Here is a 17,746-nt window from a genome sequence, read left to right as displayed (position 1 = left end):
AAAAAAAAATAAAAAATAAAAATGCAATAAAACTATCCCCTATTTTGTAAACACTATAAATTTTGCGCAAACCAATCGATAAACGCTTATTGCGATTTTTTTTACTAAAAATAGGTAGAAGAATACGTATCGGCCTAAACTGAGGAAAAAAAATGTTTTTATATATGTTTTTGGGGGATATTTATTACAGCAAAAAGTAAAAAATATTGCTTTTTTTTCAAAATTGTCGCTCTATTTTTGTTTATAGCGCAAAAACTAAAAAACGCAGATGTGATCAAATACCACCAAAAGAAAGCTCTATTTGTGGGGAAAAAAGGACGCCAATTTTGTTTGGGAGCCACGTCGCACGACCGCGCAATTGTCTGTTAAAGCGACGCAGTCCCGAACTGTAAAAACACCTTGGGTCTTTAGGCTGCATATTGGTCCGGGGCTTAAGTGGTTAAGGGAAAAAAAAAATTGTACCTTTACAACCCCTTTAAAGTTAGCCAAAGTGAGAGAATTCCCATCCCCCATTGGATGATTTAGGCCTCATGCACACTGACACTTAAAGGAGTTGTAAAGGAAAACATTTTTTTTTGCCTACAATTAATGGGCCAGATCCACATAGATCGGCACCGGCGCAGCGTATCTAAGATACGCTACGCCGCCGTAACTTACTTGGCTTTGTTTCAAATCCACAACGAATTTGCGCCGTAAGTTACGGCGGCGTAGTGTATCTCTGGCGGCGGAATTCAAATCGGCGATTAGGGGGGCGTGATTCATTTAAATGAAGCGCGTCCCCGCGCCGAATGAACTGCGCATGCTCCGTTTCTAAATTTCCCGCCGTGCATTGTGCGAAATGACGTCGCAAGGACGTCATTTGTTAAACTTAGACGTGACTTACGTCCATCCCGATTCACGGACGACTTACGCAAAAAAAAGAAAAAATTCAACTTTCGACGCGAGAACGACGGCCATACTTAACATGGCAAATCTAACTATACGCCGCAAAAAAGCAGCTTTAAAGCGGTAGTTCACCCTCCTTCACCTCATTATTCCATTACTTTCGGCATCGTAGCGCGAGCTACGGTATGCCGGTCTTAAATTTTTAATCCCCGTACTCACTGTGCTATTGTTGATTGAAGAATCCGACTCCCGCGGGGAATGGGCGTGCCTATGGAGAGGGAGGATGATTGACGGCCGGCTCTGGCACGTCACGCTCCCCGAAGACAGCCGGAGTAGGTCTCGGCTATTCACAGCGCCTGCGCACAGGCTATGCGCAGGCGCCGTGAATAGCCAAGCCTATTTCGGCTATTTCCGGAGAAGCGTGACGTGCCAGGGCCGGCCGTCAATCACCTTCTCTCACCATAGGAACGCCCATTCCCCGGATTCTTCAATCAACGATAGCACAGTGAGTACGGGGATTAAAAATTTAGGACCGGCATACCGTAGCTCGCGCTACGATGCCGAAAGTAATGGAATAATAAAAAAAAACATTTTTTTTTTTTTTTTAACAGGGTGAACCCCCGCTTTAACTATACGCCGGAAAAAGCCGACTAGAGACGACGTAAGAGAATGCGACGGCCGCGCGTACGTTCGTGGATCGTCGAAAATAGCTATTTGCATACCCGACGCGGAAAACGACGCAAACTCCACCCAGCGGACGCCGAAGTATTGCACCTACGATCCGAAGGCGTACAAAGCCGTACGCCTGTCGGATCAAACCCAGATGCCGTTGTGTCTTGGTTTGAGGATTCAAACTAAAGATACGACGCGGGAAATTTGAAAGTACGCCGGCGTATCAGTAGATACGCCGGCGTACTCTCACTGTGGATCTGGCCCAATGTCTGCAAGGTAGACAGACAGAATAGTGTAATGATTCTGTTAAAAAACGAGTAAATACCTATTAAATTCCTTCATCTATATCACCTCCGGCGTTCTAGTTTCTGTTCTCTCATTCACTTCCTGGTTTGCGGCTCTCGTTCATGTAAGAACTACATTTCCCAGTATGCATTGCGGCACACCCAGTAATTCACACAGCCTTGAAGTCTCTAACACGTAGAGAGCGTCCTGCCGCACAGATGTAGTTCCCAGGAGGGGGCGAGCACGTTACTCACCACCGCAGTAAACCCTCCCTTCACGGTGGTGAGTAACAATCAGACAAGCAGGAAGTGAACAGAACAGAGAAGAAATAGAGCAACTTCTGAGCAAAAACGAACAATGAGGAAGTGAAAAGAGGAATGTCTGCAGGTAAAGGATGCTTATTATGAAAAAAATGTTTTCCTTTACAACCCCTTTAAGCCCTGTACACACGATCGATTTGTCTGATGAAAACGGACCGTTTTCATCGGACAAACCGATCGTATGTGGGCCCCATCGGTTTGTTTCCACCGGTGAAAAAAAAAATAGAACATGTTTTAAAATTTTCCATCACTTCCTGTCCCATAGACAAAACAGGAAGTGAGAAGAAATCCCTCCAAAGAGAGGGAGTTCCTCATTGTCACAGGAACTAGTGTCCCCAATGGAAGATTTCCCCTCTATTCCTGTTCTGATGACAACCCAAAATGTGATATTTTCTTTGATGACAATAATAAACAAGACTAATAGAGAGAGGGAATTTCCCTAACAGGGGCACAGACAGCAACAAAAACCTGACAGGGGTTCTATTCCCTCTCTACTCTGTCCAAAGCTAAAGCAAAAAAGTTCTGTTCCTCTGAAGGGCAATCGGTGGTGGATCGCTTTTCAAAGGTCTCTTTCCCGTGCCCAGGGAGTGGCAGAAACAATCGACATTAACACAACTACAGCCATTCACTAACAAGGATATAGAGAGCCAGAGGCGTAACTAGAACCTTCAGGGCCCCGGGTGCAGGAAACCATGACGTGCCCCCCTGGCCAGGGCCCTTCCCTCCAGGCCTGGGGACCTTCCCACTGATCCCTTTACTCTCATTGTGGAACATTACAGTCCCGCAGCTGGCCCCCTTTCTGACATCTTGGAGCCAACATCATGGTGGCGGAACTCCAGGGCCCGGTCGCATGTGTGACCTTTGCGACCCTGGTAGTTCTGCCACTGGTGTCAGTATTTTTTTTTTACATTTTTTTTTGTTATTTTTTACCATTTTATTTCTTTTTTACATTATTTTTTGGGATCCCCATTGGCAGGGGTGGACTGACAACTCATGGGGCCCCCGGGCAATAGAAGATTATGGGGCCCCCGGGCTTACAGATGGCCACCACGCCAGGAGGCAGTGCAGAGGCGGGGCAGCTAAAATCTCGGGATTTTCACATCAAAAGCATGTCGGTTTCGGACATTTCAGGGACAGATCTAAAAAAAACACAGATTTTTACATACTGTCCCTGGTTTTACTGAGCCTGGCAACCCTGATGGGGCCCCCTAGTGGCATGGGGCCCTCGGGCAGTGCCCGAGTGACTCAATGGTCAGTCCGCCCCTGCCCATTGGGGGGCTTTTGGTGAGATATCAGGGGTCTAAACAGACCTCTAATGTTTCACCTTTGAGACCCGAAAAAAGAGATTGAGGACACAGCCCTCCATCTCCATCTCTGCAGCCTTCGTTGCACAGAATGAATGGACAGAAATAGCTCTGTAAAGAGCTTCCTGTTCTTTCACAAACTGAAGCATGGGAAAAACAGTTCACCATGCCTCAGGTATGAATGAACACAGTGAGCCATCGGCACTGATCACTGACTCATCCATTCAGAAAAGGAAGGGGGCGGTAAATTACATATTTACCGGGCCCCTTCCCTGCTCTCCATCCTGACACATCCCCTGCAACAGCTCATACCTCCCAACTTTTTGAGATGGGAATGAGGGACACCTATCAACAAAAGTATGCAGGCATAGGACACACCCCTTGCCACGCCCCTTAAAGGAGAATTGTACAAAAAAAAACAAGATTGGTTAAACCCACAAGTGCTTTTTTACCACTACCATTCCTTTATATTGTTTTTTTGTCATTTAGAAATGCAGCAATTTAGAAATCAGGTGAAAGGTTTAGCCTGGAAAACACTTTTTGATAGATAAAAAGTAAATTTTATATACAACTATAGAGATCAGACCAAAATGAGGAGGAAAGAGGGACAGAGGGACATTGCTCCAAATCAGGGACAGTCCCTCAAAATCAGGGACAGTTGGGAGCTATGGCAGCTGGATGGAGATGGAAGGGGGGGGAGGAACCTGGCAGAGCTATGGGGGGGGGGGCAAGGAGAGCACACAGGGGGCCCAAGGGCAGCATGATCTTGGATGGAGATGAAAGGGGGAGGAACCTGGCAGTGTCACGGGGGGGGGGGGGCAAGTAGAGCACACAGGGGGCCCAAGGGCTGCATGATCTGAATAGGAGTGGCGGCATATAGAAAAATCGATTCCCTCCATGTTCCTCCTGCAGCCGCTGAATGCCCACGGGAGGAAGAGGAGGAGAAACTGGCTGCAGGAGGAAAATGGAAGGGATCGGTTCTTCTGTAAGCCGCCGCCCCTCATATCCAGGTGTTCCAATTGCGACCCCCCTGTAGGTGCGCCCCCTGTAGACAGCAATACCACTTTCCCTACTCCATCCATGAAGACTCCACATGTTCGGACCTTCTGGTTCTTCTCAGCTCCTGATTCTCACCCATTCACCCCAAACATAAAATACAGCATGGAGGGGCTCCGTGAAGGTGGCGGAGAAGGTGTGAAGGTGTCTGATGGACCCCCTAAGTTCATAAAAGGACAACTGGCCGGCCTCGTAATCCAAATAAATTCTGAAACTCTGGCAGGAAACACAATACGGTATCTGACTGACCTCGCTGCAATGGATCACCGAATACTCATTATTGAATTTGCACAAACCCCAGGACTTGTGATTGTTTCCGATATAGGACTGAACCCCCTTGCGGTCAATGCTGGGGTAACACACCCCGATCATCCAGTCCCCCGACTCGTTGGTCTCCACCTCCCAGTAATGTCGCCCGGAGTCGAAGCTCCTCCCGCTTATGACTTGGCAATACTGGAACCTCTCCGGAGTCTCTGGGCGGTACTGGTTCATCTCTGACCAGGAGACGGTCTTTAGGTCCCCTGATATAGCCACATAATTGCCGGCGGTGTTTAGGTCGAGCATTATATCCAAAGACTCCGAGACGTAGATCCCTCTCTTGATGCCGGTCATTATGTCGGCTAAACCCGCGTGTAAAGTCAGTGAGATCAGACCCTCATCCAGATCATCGGACTCGTAGATCCTCTTATAATCCCACTCCCTGGCTTCGTCATCTCCGTCTTGAGGATCGCAAAGGTCATCCCTCCAAATTTCTCTTCCCTGTAGGACGGTGACTGGATCGCTCATGTTACACAGCTCTTCAATGTGATGCATCTTTCTGGACAGTTCATCCTTCTTCACTTCCAGTTGTTGGATCAGATCAGAAACGGACAGCGAAACGTGCTCCTCCCAGCTTGAGATCTCGTTGAGGACCCTCTTCTCGAGGAGGTCCAACTGTTCCCGAACGTCCCTGAAAAGGGCTGAGACCCTCTTCGTCACCCCGGAGGCCTTCTCCTGCACTTCCATCCTGCGCTTCTGCAAGTTGCGCACCCTCTTTTCGCCCCTCTTTTTCTTGGAGGTCAGCTTCTCCAGGAAGTATCTCAGCTTCTCCGTCTTCTTCTCGAAGGCCACGTTCAGAGGTTCCACCACGTGGCCTCTGTGGTCCCCAAAGGCAATGCAGGACACGCAGACGCAGACGGCGTCTTTAGAGCAGTAATACTCCAGGATCTTCCTGTGGGTGGCGCATTTTCTGTTCTCCAGGGACGTGTTGGGATCGGACAGGACGTGCTCCAGCGACTTGCTGTGGACTTTGAGGTGATCGTCGCACAGAAATGCTTCGCAGAGCAGGCAGGATTTGACGGCGGGTACCGGGGAGTGAATGCAGTACGTACAGAAGATGTTGGGGACCTGATACTGGGATGGCGGTGCGATAAAACAGTCGTCGGCGGGGCCCAGATCTCCATTCTCCTGCAGCGCGGGCCTCTCTGGAAACCTTTTTCGGCATCTGGGGCAGGTGTAACCCCCAGACCCTTCCTGTGAATCCAGCTCACGGCCAATACATTCCCGGCAGAAGTTGTGTCCACATCTCAGGGTTACGGGATCTTTATAAATGTTCAGACAAATGGAACAGTTCAGCTCCTCATTGAAGTCCGCCGGTTCCATTATATATATAAAAAAAATAATAATCAGGAAGTGTCTTGATCTTCCAAAAAAATTCAGTCTCACGTGCTACATTTGCTCAGCGGCGGCCCAGGAACACGCGGCTTGTTTAAGTTTCTATTTCAAATCAAAACCCGTTTATAAAATAAAAAAGAAGCACAGCCTTGTTTTTCTTCGCAGTTGCAATCCACAGAAAGGAAGACGGAGCCGTACCTATTTTTCTTTTCTCCGTCTCTCTCTGAGCGGAACACCAGACTGTCAACTGTGTTAAAAATCAGGCTGTTGCCAGCTGAGTGAGCCATCTTGTGGAGAAATAGGAGATGACATGCAGATTTTAAAGCGGTATTACAGTATTTATTACAGGTACTTATTAGAGCTGCGCGATTCTGGCTAAAATGAGAATCGTGATTTTTTTTTGGGCTTAGAATAAAGATTGCGATTCTCGCGGTGTAACATCTTCTTTCACATTATACAAAAAATAAATTGGGCTAACTTTACTGTTTCGTTTTTTTTTTTTTTTTAATTCATTAACCACTTCCATACAGGCCATTGTCTCCCCCTTCCTGCCCAGACCAATTTTTAGTTTTCAGCGCTGTTTCACTTTGAATGACAATTGCGCGGTCATGCAACACTGTACCCAGTGTCATCTTAATAGCATCATGGGCCCCTGGGCAAAGTAATTCGCTGGGGCCCCTACGAGTCTGCATCAGTACCCCCTATACATTATGTTTCCTTATCACTATACCCATATACAGTACATCAGGGCCGGGATTCAGAAAGAAATGGCTATCTTTAGGCGGGCGTAGCGTATCTCATATACGCTACGCTGCCGTAACTTTGAGAGGCAAGTCCCGTATTCAGAAAGAACTTGCGCCCGAAGTTACAGTGGCGTGGCGTATATGGGCCGGCGTAAGCCCGCCTAATTCAAAATAGGCTGGTAGGGTTCGTGTTGTATGCTAATTAATCGTGACCCCACGTAATTGACGCTCCTAACGAACGGCGCATGCGCCGTCCGTGAAAGTATCCCAGTGCGCATGCTCCAAATTACGCTGCAAATAGTCAATGCTTTAGCCCTGGTTCACACTGGGTACGATTTGGAACGATTTGAGATGCGATTTGACATGTCAAATCGCATCTCAAATCGGCGGCAATTGTCGGCAATGGCACTGTCCTAATCAGTGCGACGCCGCATCTGCGGTTTCAAAAAGTAGTTCCTGTACTACTTTTTGCGATTTCGGGCCGCGATTTACATTAGATTGCGGCCGAAATCGCGGTAAAATCGCGCATTTTACCGCGATTTAGAATTCGCAGCAGTGTGAACCTAGGCTCAGACGTGAACGTAACTTACGCACAGCCCTATTTGCGTATGACTTACGCAAACGACATAAACGACGCAAAATTCGACGCTGTCCCGACGTCCATACTTAACATTGGTTACGCCTCATATAGCAGGGGTAACTTTACGCCGAAAAAAGCCTTACGTAAACGGCGTAAATCAATGCGCCGGGCGCACGTACGTTTCTGAATCGGCGTATCTAGCTTATTTGCATATTCTACTCGTAAATCTACGGAAGCGCCCCTAGCGACCAGTGTAAATATGCACACCAAGATACGACGGCGTAGGAGTCTCCTACGCCGCTCGTATCTAGGCAACAGTGAGGCGTATCTGATTCTATGAATCAGGCGCAGAGATGCAACGCCTTACACTCAGAGTTACGACGGCGTATCTGGAGATACGCCGTCGTAACTCCTTTCTGAATCCGGGCCCAGGTGTCCCCATACATCAGGTTCCCCATCACAGGGTCCCCATACATCAGAGTTGTGCCCCCCCTTGTACTCACAGATCACAAATGCTGTTCCCACCTACAATGAAGGCAGCTCCTTCTTCCTCTCTCACGTGCTGAGACTGAGGTGAGTTCTCAGTCTCAGTGCCTGCTCTCTTCCGCCCCCTACAGGATAAAGCTGAATCCTCTCTCAAGCAGAAGCCAGCCATGTGCTCCTTCTGACAGGAGTGACATTGCAGCTACTCCTGTCAAAGAAGAGTACACAACATCCGCCCCCCCACCCGTTCCATGCCCTGATCATGGGCAGTGCCCAAGTGTGCCCATTCATTAAGACAGCCCTGACTGCACTCACATGAAATCTTTATGTTTTTTCCCCCCACAAATAGAGCTTTCTTTTGGTGGTATTTGATCATCACTGTGGTTTTTATTTTTTGCGCTATAAACAAAAGAAGAGCGACGATTTTGAAAAAAAATAACACAATATTTTTTATGATTTAATAAATATCACAATTTATTTATTTTTTTAAAACAATTTTTTTCCTCGGTTTAGGCCGATACGTATTCTTCTACATATTTTTGGTAAAAAAAAAATCGCAATAAGCGTTTATTGATCGGTTTGTGCAAAGGTTATAGCGTCTACAAAATAGGGGATAGTTTTATGGCATTTTTATTTTTATTATTTTTTTATTAGTAATGGCGGCGATCAGCGATTTTTATCATGACTGCGACATTGCGGCGGACATATCGGACACTTTCGATGCTATTTTGGGACCTATCACATTTATACAGCGATCACGGCTATAAAAAAATGCACTGATTACTGTGTAAATGACACTGGCAGGGAAAGGTTTAAACACTAGGGGGCAATGAAGGGGTTAAGTGTGTCCTAGGGAGTGATTCTAACTGTGTGGGGGCTGGGCTACCAGTGACACAACAGAGATCACTGCTCTCGATGACAGGGAGCAGAAAATCACTGTCCTGTCACTAGGCAGAACAGGGAAATGCCTTGTTTACATAGGCATCTCCCCATTCTGCCGCTCCGTGACATCGATCACGAGCACCCGGCGAACGTCGAGTCCACGGGACCCGCGAGCACGCTCACGGAGCATGCGGCGGGCACGTGCGTGCGCGAGCCCATTATGCTGTGATTTAAAGGGGAAGTACAGGTACGTCCCTGTGTGCAGCAGTGCCATTATGCCGACGTACATAGTCGTGCGGCGGTCAGCAAGTGGTTAAAGGGACATTTTTTTTTTTTTTTTTTTTTTTTAAATGACATACAAACATATATATATTTTTTTTATTGCATTTTAGTGTAAATATGAGATCTAAGTTCTTTTTGACCCCATGCTTTTTTCTATTACAAGGAATGTTTACATTGTAACGTTTTGGGAAAAAATAACTCATGTAATAAAAAAGTACAATAAAGCTGAAAAACTAATCTCAAAGAATATGTTTTTGAGGAAAACTATTGCAGAGTCATCACCGTATGGACTATTGTCAGGGGCATTAACAGACACCAACACCTTATCTCTGGACATCGGGAGCCGCCGGGAGCCGCCAGGAGCCACCGGGAGCCACCAGGAGCCGCCAGGAGCCGTCATCACCCTGCCAGCCTTGTCTTAGAGAACACATCTGATGGACATTCATGGAATTGATATAAAAACTCTTCTGTGATTGGATGAATAGGAAGTAATCATTTGTAATGACCAATGGTGTTATCATTTGATCTTAAGCATGTTTTGTAGAGCCTAAAATAACGATATGATCTAAGGAGGGTCCGGCGGTCTTTAATTTGTAAGCTGTAAGCACGTGTGTGTTTAATAAAAGTTTATCTGATTTGGACCTTCCCCATATACCTTGTTCCTTTATTTTCACCTGGTGATCCTGCCAGTAAGTCTGTTATTATTCAACTGCCTTTAAAGCGGAACTAAACCCTCCTATCGTATTCAGCCAAGGAAGCTGCTCTCCTGTTCCTGAGTCCCGGCTCCCCCAACTGGCCCGTGCCCATACTTTTTACTGACAGCCACTGCCCAAAGCAAACATTTATGGACGGTTGGTAAATTGGCTGATTTTTACAAACTGTCCTTAATAAAGCAGAGTTCCACCCAAAAGTGGAACTTCCGCTCATCGGATTCCTCCCACAATTGGCACCTTTCGGGGGGAGGGGGGACAGGATACCTGTCAAAGACAGGAATCCTTTCCCTCCTCCGGGAGTCCCGGCGGCAAACAGTGACGTCAGCACGCGGGGGCTCCCTCCTCCTCCTCCCTCCGAGCATCATGGGAAATGTAGTTCCAAAACATCTGGGGTGCCAAGGTTCACCATCACTGCCCTAGGCTTATGACATCATGCACAGCGCTCGCTCTCTCTCCAGGAAGGGGGGGGTGAGTCATAAGAGGGACAATGAGAGCTGTAGAGCTGGAGGTGTGCCTCTGTGTAAATCCAGGAAGTGAACAGGCAGCAGCTTCAGCTACCCACAGTTAAAATGGCTGCCGCCAGACTCAGTGGAGGGAGATTTCTGCAGCATATTTGGCAAGTACAGAATCACAGTATATAAAATAATATGCAAAGTGGTTGGAGGGAAGCTTCAGAATGGCAAAGATGTTTTTATTACAACTTATGTGAGCAGACTGCAGTTCCACTTTATCGATCAAAATCCACTTTGCTGTGTGGGCATATCAATTGAATGAATATTAAGGTGCAGATAGGGACCCCAGATTGTAAGTTCCTTGGGGACAGGGACAATGGGAATGGACAGTATGAAAAACATTGGGTAAATTGTTGGCAATATATAAAATGCTTATATAATAATAACAATGGCCCGTATTCAAAGAGATCTGCGCTCTATTTGCGGAGGCGCAGGGCAACGATTTTGCCCTGCGCCCCCGCAAATATTTTGCGCTGCCCTCGATTCACGGAGCAGTAGCTCTGTAAATTGCGAGGGCGCGCTGGCAAAATTGCCCGGCGTAAGCGCGCGCAATGTAAATGATCCCGCCGGGGGCGGGAATCATTTCAATTAGGCGCGTTCCCGCGCCGATCGTAAAGCGCATGCACCATCGGGAAACTTTCCCGACGTGCATTGCGGCAAATGACGTCGCAAGGACGTAATTTTCTTCAAAGTGAACGTGAATGGTGTCCAGCGCCATTCACGTATCACTTACGCAAACGGCGTGAAATTCAAATTTCACGACGCGGGAACGGAGGGTATACTTTTTGCATTGGCTGCCCCTACTATTAGAAGGGGCAGCCTTACGCTAAAGACGCCGTACGGAAACTCCGTAACTTGCGTACGCAGGGCTCGCGCAACATTGTGAATCGGCATAAGTATGCAATTTGCATACTATACACTGAGCACAATAGGAGCGCCCCCTAGCGGTCAACGCAAGAATGCAGCCTAAAATCTGCGTGGCATAAGAGCCTTATGCCACGTAGATTTTAGGCTGCAGTCGGCGTAACGAGTTCTCTGAATCAGGAGAACTCGTTACGCCGGCGCAAGTCAGCAATTGCGCTGCGTAACTATGGTTACGCAGGCGCAATTGCTTACTGAATCTGGGCCAATAATAATACAAAAAAAAAGTTGCCTTGACAAACATGGAGAATCTGCAAGAGCCACTAGTGGGCGCCGGATACACGTTCTGTTTACAAAGCAGGTAAACACCTGGGACAAAGAATGACAAAGTCTTTATTATTAATAACAATAATAATAATAATAATAATAATAATAATAAAAACAATAATAATAATACAACACTTGTACTAATAACAATCTGAAGTAAGTGAAAGCTTCCAAGACAAACACAAGGTTCTGCAGATAATTACAAACACACATCTGACCTCCTGCCAATAGAATTGTATTAAATGACAGATCTGAGGTGCGGAGGGGACTACAGACATAAACATAGCGATGCATCGCTGAATACATCATCACATGCAGAGCAATGACATCATTACATGCAATTGATGACAAACTGATGACATCATCACGTGCAGCGCAATGACATCATTATGTGCAGAGTGAGGTCATCATCGTGTACGGAGAAATTACATCAATAGTGAAGACAGCATGACGTGCAGAGCAATGACATCATTACATGCAATTGATGACAAACTGATGACATCATCACATGTAGCGCAATGACATCATTATGTGCTGAGTGGGGTCTGAGGGAAATACGGCGATTCACGAACCTGTGTGCGCCCGACGCAGGCTACGCAAGGTGTGTGTAAGTTGTATGTCCGTCGTAAAGTTATTCCCCATAAAGGAGGTGCAACCCAACAGCAGACATGCAAAGGTCTGCACCAGGGAACACAAGCCGGCGTATTTTGAGTTGGACGTGTGTCTGGCTGGGCGTAGGTTCATGGCGTACGCAGTGATCCGGCGTATCTTAGGCAGTTGTTCCGACGTGGTTGTGAACATGCACAGGGGGATGCGTCCACGTCACGGCGCATGGGCAGTTCGTTATACGTACATCCCTGGCGCTAGGCCCATCATTTGCATGGGGTCACGCCTCATTTGCATGGGTCACGCCCACTTCCACCTGCGCCTTTGAAACCCACGCCACGCTGGTGCAACGTTGGGAGCACTAGCTTGCTGAATTACATGCTTGCCTCTCTGCGCTGCGTCGGCGTGGCGTACGGCGTTTGCGTTACGGCGGCGTAATGTGCGCCCACCTCTCTGTGAATCTGGGCCTATGTGGCCGGAAGTGGGTGCAAATACCTGTCTTTAGACAGGTATCTGCACCCCCCTCCCCCTGAAAGGTGTCAAATGTGACGCCGGAGGGGGGGAGGGTTCCGATGAGCGGGAGTGGAGGTGGAGGGTGGTGCTCTGCTTTAACAAAACGTTATTATATAAAAAAAAAAAAAGCGCCGACACATGTTGCAGTTGCTGGGAGAGATCCGCCCATTTTATATCCAAAATCAGACGGACGCAGAAAGTGAGAGCGCTGAGAACGAGAAGTGCCCCCCTCCCCCCACAGGAGGAATACGGAGTGTTTGTTTGTAAATATTTATTCTTCAATTGTCAATATCAGCCGACCGCAGAAGCGCCTTTTTGCTCGGATCATCCAAAGCAATCCTTTTATCGCTGGATTTTTGGCCCCGTTCACACATAAAGGGCTTGGAGTCGCGGGCAGAATTGCCTGATTCCAAATCGAATAAAAATGACAAAAATTTGGCAAAACACACAATGCGGATTTGGGTGCCATTCATTTGAAAAACTGCGCGATTTTGATGAGATTGGGGGGGGGGGGGATCAGGGCCAAAAAAAAATTAAATACGTAAAGCTTGTCGCCCAAAAAAGGTGCAGGAGCTTCTTTGGCGCTTTTGTGATGCGTAAGGCAGCCCATTTAAGCGTACGGGTTGCTCTGTATGTCACGCAGTGCGACAAAAATGTAAAAAAAAAAAGTGGACGAGAACGCGTGAGAATGGGGACTCAAGTAAATGAGCTGCCCTATGCGCGACGCGGGGAAACACAACATAAATGCGCTTTAATGAATGGGTTGCGCAACGCACGGAAAAACGTGGCAATAAAAAACCTAAGAGCGGGACAGCCTAGGGATGCTGGGCGTTAGGCGGCTGACGGGTTCTTTTTTTTTCCGGGACAACTGCGGTGGAGCATACACACGGCCGGGTTTCCCAACCAAAGCTCTCATAGTAGTTTTCCTGTCGGGAAACCCGGCCGTGTGTAGGGGGAAGAAGTTACCGAGCAGGTTCCCGGTTTTCCCGCCGGACTTTTTACCGCCAGGAAAATCAATCGTGTGTACGGGGCATCAGGGAGCTTCTCGCTGCCTTTATCCTGTGTACCAAATGCATTTTTTAATTGGCGGTGCGTAAAATTATCAGTGACGTGAATCATCAAAGTTTTGCTCCTAGTTTGCTGTCTGAGATTCAACTAATTACCTTGGGTGTAATAAGGAGACACCCATTTTGCATCATCACCTCCCATTACCATCTCTAAAATAGACACCATGTGGCATAACCTTTGTCGACACCTAACCATCTATTTGATCTTGTAGGACATGGCTGTTAGTATAATACGGGCATTGGAACAAAATCCAATTGATGGTTAGGTGTCAACTAAGGTTTTGCCACATGGTGTCTATTTTAGAGATGGTTAATGATGGTGATAATGCAAAAGAGGTGTCTACGTATTACACCCAAAGTAATTAGTTGAACCTCAGACAGCAAACTTAGCCCCCCCCCCCCCTTTGTGGCTATACCACCCTCCACTCTTCTGGAAAGGCATTCCACAAGAATTTAAGATTTTCTGGGGAAATTTGTGCCTGTTTGTGAAGTGAGGTGCTGATGTTGGATGAGAAGACCTGATGGGTTATTTACGAAAGGCAGATCCACTTTGCAATACAAGTGCAAAGTACACTTGAAAGTGCCCTTGGAAGTGCAGTCGCTGTAAAACTGAGGAGAAGATCTGAAATGAGGGGAAGCTCTGCTGATTTTATCATCCAATCATGTGTAAGCTAAAATGCTGTTTTTTATTTTCCTTGCATGCCCCCCTCGGGACTACAGCGACTACACTTCCAAGTGCACTTTGCACTTGTAGTTTGCACTTGTAGTGCAAAGTGGATTTGCCTTTAGTAAATAACCCCCCTGATGTTGGATGAAGGAGTTTAATGAAGATAATGAGGTTGGATGATGAATATTCTCTATCTGGGTTGCCTCATGATATCATTCGGAGACAACCATGACACCATATCCGTATCCACATTCCAGTAATAAGGGAGGCCCCAGTCTGGATCAAACACTTTGTACCAGTTTGGAGGAAGATTCTCTGATGTTGGATAATGGAGTTTCATGAAGACCTGATTTTGGATGAATACGTTTCACGAAGATACTGATGTTGGATGAAGGAGTTTCGTGAAGACATTGATGTTGGGTGAGAAGAGCTGATGTTGGATGAAGAAGTTTCATGAAGATACTGATGTTGGATGAAGGAGTTTCATGAAGACATTGATGTTGGATGAAGGAGTTTCATGAAGACACTGATGTTGGATGATGGAGTTTCATGAAGATACTGATGTTGGATGAAGGAGTTTCATGAAGACATTGATGTTGGATGAAGGAGTTTCATGAAGATACTGATGTTGGATGATGAAGTTTCATGAAGATACTGATGTTGGATGATGAAGTTTCATGAAGATACTGATGTTGGATGAAGGAGTTTCATGAAGATACTGATGTTGGATGAAGGAGTTTCATGAACATACTGATGTTGGATGAAGGAGATTCATGAAGATACTGATGTTGGATGAAGAAGTTTCATGAAGACACTGATGTTGGATGATGAAGTTTCATGAAGATACTGATGTTGGATGAAGGAGTTTCATGAAGATACTGATGTTGGATGAAGGAGTTTCATGAAGACATTGATGTTGGATGAAGGAGTTTCATGAAGATACTGATGTTGGATGATGAAGTTTCATGAAGATACTGATGTTGGATGAAGGAGTTTCATGAAGATACTGATGTTGGATGAAGGAGTTTCATGAAGATACTGATGTTGGATGAAGGAGATTCATGAAGATACTGATGTTGGATGATGAAGTTTCATGAAGATACTGATGTTGGATGAAGGAGTTTCATGAAGATACTGATGTTGGATGAAGGAGTTTCATGAAAATACTGATGTTGGATGAAGGAGTTTCATGAAAATACTGATGTTGGATGATGGAGTTTCATGAAGACACTGATGTTGGATGAAGGAGTTTCATGAAGATACTGATGTTGGATGATGGAGTTTCATGAAGACACTGATGTTGGATGAAGGAGTTTCATGAAGAAACTGATGTTGGATGATGGAGTTTCACGAAGATACTGATGTTGGATGATGGAGTTTCATGAAGATACTGATGTTGGATGAAGGAGTTTCATGAAGATACTGATGTTGGATGATGGAGTTTCATGAAGATACTGATGTTGGATGATGGAGTTTCATGAAGATACTGATGTTGGATGAAGGAGTTTCATGAAGATACTGATGTTGGATGAAGGAGTTTCATGAAGACACTGATGTTGGATGAAAGAGTTTCATGAAGACATTGATGTTGGATGAAGGAGTTTCATGAAGATACTGATGTTGGATGAAAGAGTTTCATGAAGACACTGATGTTGGATGAAAGAGTTTCATGAAGACATTGATGTTGGATGAAGGAGTTTCATGAAGACATTGATGTTGGATGATGGAGTTTCATGAAGACATTGATGTTGGATGAAGGAGTTTCATGAAGACATTGATGTTGGATGAAGGAGTTTCATAAAGATACTGATGTTGGATGATGAAGTTTCATGAAGACACTGATGTTGGATGAAGGAGTTTCATGAAGACACTGATGTTGGATGAAGGAGTTTCATGAAGACACTGATGTTGGATGAAGGAGTTTCATGAAGATACTGATGTTGGATGATGAAGTTTCATAAAGATACTGATGTTGGATGATGAAGTTTCATGAAGATACTGATGTTGGATGATGAAGTTTCATGAAGATACTGATGTTGGATGAAGGAGTTTCATGAAGATACTGATGTTGGATGGAGGAGTTTCTGGACACATGACTTTCACACACACACCTATATATGCTTTTTTGGACATCTTGTTCCAAAACCATGGAGAGTTATCCCCACCTAGGTGGCTTTAACAAACTCCATTCGTCTGGGAAGGCTTTTATGTGAGATTTTGGAGTGTTTCTATGGGAATTTGTGTCCAATCGGCCAAAAGAACATTTGGCAGGTATATTGGATGAGAAGACCTAGATCACAATCGGCGTTCCATTTCATCTCGAAGGTGTTGAGTACGGTTGAGGTCAGGACACTCTGGTTCCTCCACACCCAACTGGTCACACCATGTCTTTATGGAGCAGGCTTTGTACACAGGGACACATTCATGGTGAAACAGAAAAGGGTCTTCACCAAACTATTACCACAAAGTTGGAAGACAACAGTTACTAAAATGTCTTTGTAAAAGTACCCTTCACTGGAAACACCTGAACCATTTTGGAGGAGAATTCATGCATATTTGACCATATAACGCTAGAGCATTGAATAGTTCAGAATGACCTTCTTCAAGATCATGTTGAACTCTCTCAGGTCTGAGGTGACATTTTTGATGTTTTTCTTATTGTGCCAAAAGAACATATTGTTATGCCGCGAACACACAATAGGAAATTCCGACAAGAAAACCGTGGATTTTTTTCTGATGGAATTTTGGCTTAAGCTTGTGTTGCATACACACGTTCACACAAAATTCCGACCGTCAAAACACTACAACGAGCCGAGAAAAATGACGTTTAATGATTCCGAGCATGCTTCGAATTGACTCTGAGCATGCAGGTTTTTTTTTTGCGCATCGGAATTGCATACAGACAATCGGAATTTCCGACAAGAACTTTTACCATCGGAAAATTTGAGAACCAGCTCTCAGAAAAAGTCAGAAGGGGCATACACACGGTCGGAATTTCCGACCAAAAGCTCACATCGAACTTTTCTTGTCGGAAATTCCGATCGTGTGTGGACGCGATAATTAGTCTACAAACCATATTTCAGCTTAGGAAGCATTGATGGCCTGTTAGTCCTATTCGCACATAGCCTTAGCCGCCCCAAAGCAATACCCCTGTTCTACTTTAATCCCTTTTACACAGATTTTCTTGTTTGACTGGTCCTGAACTATGAGTTTTGTCCCAGTTTGTACATATGTGTTATTATTTACGAAAGGCAAATCCACTTTGCACTACAAGTCTACTTGAAAGTGCACTGGAAGTGCAGTCGCTGTAGATCTGAGGGGGACATGCAAGGAAA

General features: G+C 45.8%; 1 protein-coding gene across 1 annotated transcript; it reads right to left on the bottom strand.

Moving 5' to 3' along the window:
- Positions 1-4,203: 4,203 nt before the first annotated feature.
- On the bottom strand, positions 4,204-6,463 carry LOC120918982 (E3 ubiquitin/ISG15 ligase TRIM25-like). The gene has a single exon (XM_040330899.1). The coding sequence runs from the start codon at positions 6,161-6,163 to the stop codon at positions 4,583-4,585; it is 1,581 nt and encodes a 526-aa protein (XP_040186833.1). The 5' UTR covers positions 6,164-6,463; the 3' UTR covers positions 4,204-4,582.
- Between the last annotated feature and the right edge of the window lie 11,283 nt (positions 6,464-17,746).

This window comes from Rana temporaria, chromosome 12 (assembly GCF_905171775.1).
Source record: "Rana temporaria chromosome 12, aRanTem1.1, whole genome shotgun sequence".
NCBI lineage: Eukaryota > Metazoa > Chordata > Amphibia > Anura > Ranidae > Rana > Rana temporaria.
Note: the sequence above shows the minus strand (reverse complement) of the source record. Positions and strands in the feature narration are given on the sequence as shown.

What these genes read in the sequence shown, in the direction of transcription:
- LOC120918982 (XM_040330899.1), bottom strand. Translation starts at nt 6,163, where the DNA reads ATGGAACCGGCGGACTTCAATGAGGAGCTGAACTGTTCCATTTGTCTG.